The following is a 10146-nucleotide window of genomic DNA, read 5'->3' as shown; positions in this document are numbered from 1 at the left end:
GCTCCCTAGAGGTGGATAAGAAGATGGATGATCCAACACAACAAAATTAGGTGAAGTCCTGATGATGAATGCAACAGATATAGAAAATATGACTGAACGCCTGCTGCAGTCTGACAACATTTTTGATTAATCATCTTTTTCCATAAATCAATGCTTTTCTAGTAAACCTGCTTTGCTTTGCCTATAATCTTAACAAAGGATCAGAAGCACAGAGACGGCAGTTTTCTTTTTATTGCGAAGAATCTCACACAAACACGTGGTGTCAGCATCAATCAACCGCTTCCATCTCTAAATTTCTTTGTTGTTGGTATCCATCGTCGTGAACTTCTTGTTCCTCCGTCTCGTTTATGTGGTTCTCTTGTGGCTCCTGGACGCCCTCAGAGAGTCCGTTTGATTGGCTGGTGCTCGTTTCCGTGGGAACGACGTGAGAGATCGTGAAAGAACCGGCGATCTCTTTCAGGAGGGCCTGCTCGGCCTTCAGTTTCGCCAGTTCCTGGGACAGTGGGGTCGTGGGTGTGGGCGTGGGCGTGGGCGTGGGCGTGGGCGTCTCGGTGGGAGCTGCAGGATTCTGCTCCGGAGGATCTTGTTTTGGCTCTTCAGGAGCCTCTGGGACTCCGGGCTCCTTCTTCTCCGTTGGTCCTGCCGTGTTGACGTCTACAGCTCCCTGCACCTTCTCATACAGGTTCTTCCTTTCCTCTTGCAAAGCCCGACACAGACTCTCAAGTTTCTGGTTCTTGATGGTGAGAAACTCAAATTCCTTTTCCTTGATGGTTTTCTGTAAAACGATTAATGAGCATAGTCCAGTAAGCAGCAAATCCGTGTTGGATGCTGATATTGAGTTGAAGAGAAAAGTGTCTTACATCTGCCACCATGTCGAGGAGGCTCTTGTTGCAGCCATCAAAGCGAGTCTTCCATGACTGGCACTCTTTCTCCAGCTTTTTCATTTTCTTACCCATCTACAACACATGCAAAAAAAATTAAAAATCATATTCCACTGCACACAGTCAAAGCTTCCTCCAAAAATAGCAGTGAAGTATATCACTATACAAAGTGTCAGGCTTTTCTTTTTAGATGTTCTTGAAAAGCTCACTGGATTCTTTCCTCTGAATTTTCCTATGCTTTGTTTGTTCAGATAAACTAAAATACTCTCACTATTATCATGTGGCTGACTTCAAATGTTCTCTGAAATCATACTTACTTTGTCCATGTCCTGTTTGAAGCTGCTGTAGACACTGTTACTCTTTGATACCGTGCCCTGGAATTCATCAAACTTCTTGGAGTACATATCGAGCTGAGGAGAGACGGCGACAAGACATTATATGTTTCTCCAGGGAGCCGGGGAGAAAAAAAACCCCCAACAAGCCAGATCTGTTCACGACACTCCCATTCTGTACCTGGGTTTTCATATCGATCTCTTGCTCCTTCATGACCCTCACTTGCAATTTATATTCTGCAGCTTGTTTTAGCAGCTGTAAGATATTGAGATATTCAATAAAAAAACACACACAAAAAACGGGACATTAGGGGACTGATGATTATAAATGTACAGTGAAGATGCTGTATACAGAAAGCGTACATATTCTTTTTCCAGCTTGTGCTTCTCCTCGGCCTCCTTCAGGAACATGTTGGCTTGTGTGAGTTTGGTTTCTAGCAGCTTTTCCTTCAAATCTCTGTGTTTGAAGACCTTTTCCAGGTTCTGTAAGACAATCAGGTGGATTTATGAGTCGTTTTCACACAGGGAGCAGTTTCCTGTCACGCTCTGGGAGCTTTGGCCATTTAAAACCTGAAATACTGTAACCACTGAATGTAGGACTTATCTGGAATTGGCAAATAAGTCACTGGTACAAATGTGTCGAGGTTTACATAACTGAACTTTAGCCAGTGTGGAGTTTGTACAGACAAATTAACTTTCTCTTTGTTCTTGGAAAGTGTCCCAGCTTCATGTGACTGTCTGTTATGAACCTCCTGTCTCTTTTTTGTGTGGTGGGATCCATACCGCCTCTCGCTGGTCGTACTGGGAAATGAGTCCCTTCAGTTTTTCCGCCAGAGCGCTGTTCTCCTGACACAGCTTGGTGTTGCGGCCGCTGTGTTCCTCGATCTGGGCCTGAATGTCGCTCAGCGTCCCCTGGAAATGGGTGGTGATCTCTTTCCTCTTGAGGTCATCCTCTCTGCATCGCTGCAGGGTCTCCTCCTGTGGATTGAGGGGAGCGTGTTGGCGTTCCACTGTGCGATGCAGGCGGCGCAAAAGTACAGCTTGTCTGAACTTTGAGACGTAAGAATGAGTCAAGGACATTATGCTTGCGAGATGTGATTCACACTGCTGAGCGAGAGCGTTAAGACGGCACACAATGGTAAAATGTATATCCTTTGGAAGATTACAGCCAATTACAAACACACAAATCTAAATCCTGGTGCTGCATGGAGACAAAAGGAAAAAAAAAAAAAAGCTTCTGCAACATTATTGCACTCTGGAAGCTGCACACGGTGCAAAAGGCGGATTTTAGAGCTGAGCTCTAAAACCCTAATGAAATACAATATAAATATGTATTATTTTGTAGTCAGAGCTGCACCACAGTCTGCATGCTGGTGTAGTGATTCGCACTCTGCTTTTTCCTCTGCATTTTCTCAGACTCCTCAGGTTTCCTCCGGATGTCTAAAAACATGCATTTGAAGCTATTAGTGACTCTGAAGAACCCGCGTGTGTGTGTGTGTGTGTGTGTGTGTGTGTGTGTGTGTGTGTGTGTGTGTGTGTGTGTGTGTGTGTGTGTGTGTGTGTGTGTGTGTGTGTGTGTGTGTGTGTGTGTGTATTTGCCGAGGTGTACCCTGCTCTCGCCCATAGTCCCATAGCGTGGATCGACTAGTGACCCTGAATTAGATAGAGGATGAATGGCGCTGCAACATCATTAAACTCTCACTCTCCTTAATCCTCCTTAATTGGGTTTCAGTTTCCAATCCTCATGTAGAAAAGTATTTACTTGATTTTATTCTATTCTATTCTGGGTTCCTCCCAGTATTTTCCTTATTGTCTGGAAATCCGCTGCCTTTCAGCACTGGGTTTCACACCAGGAACTGTTGTAAGAGGTCATATCCTGAGCTTTGACTATAATGGCTGATTTTTGGTGCCAGCTGATGTCGAGTCTCCCATGGAGCGAGACATATGGTGACCTCCACCTGGCACGGTGCCACCGGAGCTCAACTCACAGCAAATCGCACCCTCACCAGCTCAGATCCAACATGTGGAGGCTTGTTTGTTAATTCCTGCCCCTGACGCTGCGCGTCTGCCCGTGACGTGAGGAGTTTCTGGTACCTTTAAGGTCTTGTTGTGTCTCTGCAGCTCTCTGCAGAGCCCCTCCAGTTTACTGCGAGCCAACACGGCCCGGCTGTGCTCGCTCTGCAGCTGGTCCTTCTCCTTCATCACCTGGAGAAGCTTCTTCTGCAGGACCTTCATCTGTTTCTGATCGCTGCGATGCTCCTCCAACTGCAAAAACACCCAGAAACGTCCCACGGCTGTGAAGATTTTCTTTTTTCTTCTCTGTTTTCCTTCTTTGGTCCTCCACTCACCAGCTCGGCATGCTTCTTGATGATGGCCTCCAGCTTCTGTTCAGGAGTCTCCAGTTTGTTCAAACTCTGCATCAGCAGCATGGCTTCTTTCCCTGATCAGACACAGAAGAAATAGTGAACCTCCTCAAACTCCCATCGTGTCAGTGCTGATTTGTGACACGCCGAAGCATAAATTAACTCGGCAAAGTCGCGGGCTGGTCAAGCAGCCTTGTCTGCTCGTACCATGAGAAATCTTCCAGGATGACTCGAAATATAAAAAGGCATGAGGAAATACTATTTTACCTCCACGTCTGTGGCTGATGGATGAACTTACACGCTTTACGGCTCTGCTTACACACCGATCAGTTTCAGTACAACTTGGACTTTTGCTGACTGAGCTGAATCGAACCCGCCACAGTGAAAATCTATAAAGCATTGTCCCAAAAAAAAAAAAGTGACGCACCGAGATTTTTGAGCATCTTCTTCTCCAGTTTCTGGTCTTTGCGTGTTTCCGCCTCTTTGACGACAGTGACCTCCTCTGCGTCCTCGGGCTCAGCTGGGATCTCGGCTGCCTGGTAGGTGCTAATGATGTCCTCCAGCTGCTGGGCGAGGTCCTCTGTCAGGTCGATGTGGCGGATCTCGCCTGGCGACGCTTCGGGACCCGTGGGTGCTGCGCTGCTCTCCTGACAAGTCTCCATTTTGTTTGTGTATTATGATCTGGTTCCAAAAGAAGAACAATTACTTCTGCAATGGGGGTATACAGTACATGAAAAAAGGCAGAAAATCATTTTACCTGCAAGAATGTTTGCACATTTCATACATAATTAGGAGGACAAATAAAACTCCCAAGCAGCCAGATTAAGAACTGGCTGTGGAGCGATGTGGACCAGTTGACCTCTGACCTACAATGATAAATGTTTTTGAAAAGCTATGCTTTGCATCAGTCAAGTTATTCTATTTACCTGAATTATGGCTGTTTTTGTACAAAATAATCACGTTGTGTTAGTGCAAAATGACGATCTGTTATTGTACACAACAGTGGTTACATCTACTCAACGTGCGGAAAACTACATGTTGTATTACTCTGAGTCAATAATATTTACATAGTAAAGAAGGTGAAAGTGTGCAGAAGTTCAAAGTAATAGCAGTGCAGTATTTTTCCATGCACTGTGTACAGCTTGTTTATGTGTTTTATAATGTTCCTTGTGTGTGGCACCACTTTGTTAAAAGCTTTTTTTTTTTCTCACTGCAGGAAAAACACAAGTGATTCTTGTAACATTACCTCAGTGTCAGTGTGCCAGGACACTGTGGCATTGAGGCTACATCAGCAATATTATTTACACCAGTGCTTTCTAAATTAGGCCACAATAGCAGCGGATGTCGAGGAAAACATCCACCTGTGATTAATTATGTCCCCCTGCTGCCTGTCTGCTTAATGCGAGACGCTCGGTAACGTAATAGTTCAAAATCTGAATCATGCTCCGCAGCTTAAAAGAATAAAACTCCTCCACCGCCTTGAGCAGGCGCCGTGATTGTGGCTGCAGATCAATTTCCTTGTTGCTAAACCGTGAAAGATTTGACCTTCTACGACATACTTGACACATAACTTCCTCCTATCCCACCACACTGACGTGATATTTCACATCAGATTACGCAACATCTTTACGAGTCCGTCAGTTGTAAAAGACTCAAAACTCTTGTAAGTAACGCGATTTGAGGTTTATTTAAAATTTCATCTTGTGATTAGTATAAACAAGTTTTTTTATTTTTAGTAAACATCCATTTCCAAAACTTTATCCAACACAAGGTGACAAAGTGCTGGATCCATATCCTTAGTAATGTAGAGTCATCAAATAGTTTTAAAGGCATGTTTTTGGACTGTGGGAGGAAATGCATGCGCAGTTACAACAATCTCCCTCCTCACAGTGTTTCTTGCAAGGAGCAGAGCGCTAACCACAACACCACTGAGCAGAGTCCTTATGAAATATGGCTTGATTAGAAGTAATTCATCTTCAAATCATCCCCAGAGATACATTAATTATTTACATAGGCATGTTTTTGTTGTTGTGAATTACAGACAATTAATTCGCAATTTTTTTGAGGAAGCCATTTGGATTTTATTCTTTAATGCCCACAGCGCAAAATCTATATATGAATTTGAACTGTTGAAATGACTAAACATGGCTTCCTTTTTGCTTCATATGTTCAAAAATACTCGTTCAGACCTGAGAAAACCTTCTATTGACATGGATGGCATTGACCTCTGTGCACTGAGACACTAAATTATATTCATTCCTATCATAAAGCCCGAGGGAGAACTTTACATTCTTCATTTCCAAAACAATTAATTCATAAAGTTTATTTTAGTTTTAGGTACAAAATGCAAACTGATACAAAAATAATTGTGGGTGTCCATTTTTAATCTTTAAAGATTAAAAAGAAAATGTCTGATTTGCTTCTGGCGATATTGGGATATCTTTTTTTTTTTAGGCAATGGTAAGGGTAAAGACATGTAAAAGAAATCAGTATATGTGTTTGGATTGTCTACTTTATAAAACATTAGTTTATTTGTATTTTTATCCGTTCGAAATCCTTCTTAGATCAAACAATAGCTAAGGATGTATAGGATGGAACACATTTGTCCAGAATGAGATCTGAAATTAATTAATTAATTAACACGTTTCCTTTCCTCTGACCAAACCCAAATAAATTACACAATTTATTTTAGTTTTAGATGTATTTTAGTTTTAGGTAGTTTTATCGAACTCTGATTTGTTAAATTACAATAAAATTACCTGTTGTTAGAAGAACTATAATCTGAGGCATGCAGAAGAAGTTGTTTGAGTTGGAAATCATATTTATTCAACCCTCCAGGATTAAGATGTAACACTTTGGTTGAATGACAATAAAGAACTTCAACCCACCGTTGTGGGGGGGTTCCTCTCCCAGATAAAATATGAGCCATTTCTATCAACAGCTGTGAAATCGTAAGGTCGGCATGGACAACCTTGAGCTCTGTGCATAGGAGACACTTTTTAAATACAACACTGACCTTGCTCTTATCACCGAGCCAGTGGGAGAGCTCAAAATATCCTGAAGAAGATGAAGCTATGACTTCCACCTCATCAAAACACTGCGACGAGCACTGCCAACCTTTGACTAAAGTGTGACTAGTGTGTTTGTTTTTTCACATAAGTACTTTGAAATAACCGTAGTTTCTTTAAAAACGAGAACTTCTGAGTAAAACATTCAACGAGATAACAAAACACCCATTTAAGGTTTCAAATTAACCTCAAAGGGGCCAGTGAAACAAGTGATGTCAGTGTAAAATAGTTTAACAACCTACAATTATTGACAGGTCTGCATTTTTCCTTTTTTTATGTTCTGGTGGATGGCTATAAAAAGGTTCTCATTATGTTCACAAGATGTTTACAAAAACCTGCACAGATCAAAATGTTTAGTGAAAAAGAAGTTTCTTCAAAATTATGTTGTTTTTAAAGATTCCATCTTGTGCAAAATACAGTAAAATATCCCAAAACATGGCCTCCTTTTGTTGCTGCTATTTTTTTTTTTTTTTTTAAGTTGAAATAAGTTGCATACACAAATACAACTAATCACTTAACGTTTTGCTTTTTTAGGACAAATCATGAATCAATATCTGAAGCATCCGCTCTGCGTCAGTGTTTCTCAGTTTAACCTTGTAGCTTCCCAGTTAGCATGATTTCTGCAGCATGCATACATTCACTAATTTATCCTCACAATGTGGCTTTAACGCTAATGCTAAAGCTATCTTGCACTGCTGCATTATTGCATTACTGTGGGCTCGGATCTAAGTGTTCTTTTAAGTCTTCATAAAACTGTGGAATTTTCAGTAAATAAACCATAAATAGTTACACGTATGAAAAAATTAAAGACATTCTACAGACCAGACTGGGCTCTATGTTGGGCTGAACCTCATGTTTGACAGACGTAATCAAAGTGATGTTTTTGAGGAAAGAAAAGAAATGTCTGGATGTAGAAAAGCGGGGGAAAAAAAGATTGGTAAACAGACATCTTAAATGTGAATTTCAAGAAGATATCATTTTGAGCACAAGGTAGTACATACAACAAGGCATCCAACAGTGCACATTTATTAATTATTAGTTTTTGCTTGATGATTTTCATTTGAATCAGCTTTTATTATGCAACACAAGATTTTACCATTAAGGTCGATGTAAGAAAAGTCATGCTTAGCATGAGCATGACCCTTAAAAACAATGACTAATGCTGATGTTATTGAACTTTTTTCCTGGAGCTTATCCAAGAAAACTCAAACAAAAGCAACAGAAATAAGAAGCCATAGTCGTGCTGCTACCAGGTGGCCTCTTTAGTGTTTCTTCCACACATGGCAGTCCTCAGAAAATGGCCTTGATTTTGTGTTGTTGTTTTTTTTTTTTATAACAGATACAGCCTCAACCTTGTTCCACTTCCCCCTTGGTAGAATCGGCCAAAGTAAAAAAGTGAGCTTATCAGGGCACCGTAATGCAGATTAAACTGTGTATATGCCTTATTGCCTGCTGGAGTTGTACAGGCTCATAGCCAGAGCCTGTTTACGTGCATAAAATTAGTGCAGCCTTCACACTGCCTGCGCTTTCACAAGCAGAGCACATGGCACCTGTTCCAGACCCCCAAGCTATTTTAGGAACTTCTTAATATGGGCACGTTATTAATTTATTTCTACTCCACTGTTATTGATGTCAGTGTCACTGGTTGTTCAGAGAAAAAGTGCACTTTTCAACTATTAATATTCTCTTCCACAAAAGAAAAAAGAAGAAAAAAAACCATGCACAAGTTACATAAGCAAGCTCATCTGCAACCAGGATCTCAAATGGAGGCAAATTAAAATTATTTTCTAAATATGTGACAAGGAAATGGATTATTGGCTTCTTCACTGTGCAAGGAAACAGAAACTGTTGTGTACAATGTAACCCCCCCCCCCCCCCCCCCCAAAAAAAAAACCCAGTATTCTCTTAATAACATGCCTTTACAATACGGGCAAGTCTCGCCACTGTTAACACCTTCACTTCTGCAACACACTTGAAAGAGCCGTGGAATTCAGAGAAACACTCATTAGTAAAAAGAGGTTCTGAAACGATCCCCAACGTGCGATTTAAGGTTATTTCTATGTAATTTATGCATAAATAGCCCCTGAGGAAGTGAGGAAATGAGCAAGCAGGGTCTTACCAGGACCAAGGGCCGGAGGGGGAAAAGGAAGAGTGTAGAGGGGCTCGGACAGCCTGCCACCACAGATACAACAGCTGTGATAAGAGCACCTCAAAATAAACCAGAGGAGCACAGCTCACCCTGAGCCGAGAGAGGGAGGACAGAGACACTCAACTGCATGTCTCTGTCCAGGACGCCTCATGACAAAACACCCTATAGACCTCTTGTGATTGAAATCTTAGTGGGAATTCACCTCCAGAGACTGTATGTATGTGTCCTACAGGACATGAATGCAATCACTCCTTCAGTTAAGATCTCAAGCAGCCATTTTATGTGACGCCTCCGCCGCTTTAAACCAAGGCAGTACTCATTTTATTTTAAGCTGTTAACAGCCATATAATTATTCTAACAAATGGGCCTGACAAGCCTGGTGACTGAGCAGGAGAGGAAAAGGGGGGGGAAATGCACCAATCTGTCCCTCCGATTGGCCAGAATTAGAACAGACCTCCTCCACAACCCAGCGGAGAGCATCAGAGGCAGAATGATGTGCCACAAAGATCACTTCCTCCTTATCACATGCTCAATACATGCAGCATTTAATACCAGCAATGCACAGCAGAGATCATCTGCAGCAGACAAGTAAAACCTAAATACTTTGGCTATTATCCACAAGGTGAGAACTATTTTTGGAAGCGTCCATTTATTTTTCATGCTCCACGTTATGACTGCAGTGATCATTCTTTACCAGAGGATGTCACTGCGTGTAGTCGTTCTAGTTATTCACATGTTTGTTTGGTTGTTGTTTTTTTCATTTTTGACACCCCTATAAAGACAAAATGTGAATGATTTCATTTGAAAACCTTTTCATGTGAGGTCTAATTCCAAACAGTGCTGAATAATGCAGGACGAACAGTATAGGGGCCATTTTGAATAATAAAAGACCACGAAATAAGCGGCAACACACATCCTTGGGTGAGAAGTATATTCTTTTAAAACAATTTTGGATTTAATCTGAAAAAAGTAGAGCACCAAACAATAAATTCCTCATAGCATAAAAGAGGCACTCCGTCCTGACTAACCAGTTTTTGATGCAAATAGCTGAACAGATTGGCTACTGAGGCTTTTTTTTTTCCCTCAAAAAAAATCTTAGCTGAGAGGTAAAATGATTTGTCCTCTGTGTGTTTTACAGGGAATTTCCATTGACATGAGAGGCACAATGCAGTTCAGTTAATATGAATACACAATAGAAAAAAAAGAAGAAAAAAAACACAAACACAATCTGAATACATACTGTATGCAAAAGTAAAGAAAAGGCTTCGCTTTCCCTTCACATTTTATGAGCGTTCTGCACTGATATCACGACAAAGAAAAAGTACACGACCGTGAAATCAAAGCTACATACAT

At 41.4% G+C, this 10146-nt stretch overlaps 1 protein-coding gene across 1 annotated transcript; it reads right to left on the bottom strand.

Moving 5' to 3' along the window:
* Nucleotides 1–222: 222 nt before the first annotated feature.
* Nucleotides 223–9033, bottom strand: txlnbb (taxilin beta b). Its single transcript, XM_080513527.1, has 10 exons — nt 8764–9033; nt 4004–4257; nt 3562–3653; nt 3308–3478; nt 1997–2191; nt 1577–1696; nt 1395–1469; nt 1199–1291; nt 861–956; nt 223–775 (listed from the first exon to the last, which is right to left on the bottom strand). Exons 2-10 carry the CDS (start codon nt 4236–4238, stop codon nt 269–271), a joined length of 1584 nt encoding a protein of 527 aa, XP_080369653.1. The 5' UTR covers nt 4239–4257; nt 8764–9033; the 3' UTR covers nt 223–268.
* Nucleotides 9034–10146: the final 1113 nt, after the last annotated feature.

Source organism: Blennius ocellaris, assembly GCF_963422515.1.
Source record: "Blennius ocellaris genome assembly, chromosome: 17".
Classification (NCBI taxonomy): domain Eukaryota; kingdom Metazoa; phylum Chordata; class Actinopteri; order Blenniiformes; family Blenniidae; genus Blennius; species Blennius ocellaris.
Note: the sequence above shows the minus strand (reverse complement) of the source record. Positions and strands in the feature narration are given on the sequence as shown.

Excerpts from the sequence above, each read along its gene's own strand:
- txlnbb (XM_080513527.1), bottom strand. The coding sequence starts at position 4,238 with ATGGAGACTTGTCAGGAGAGCAGCGCAGCACCCACGGGTCCCGAAGCG. Across the intron at positions 1,470-1,576 it reads ACAAGCTGGAAAAAGAATAT|CTGCTAAAACAAGCTGCAGA; the intron begins GTACGCTTTCTG and ends AATATCTTACAG. Across the intron at positions 776-860 it reads TCCTCGACATGGTGGCAGAT|AAAACCATCAAGGAAAAGGA; the intron begins GTAAGACACTTT and ends ATCGTTTTACAG.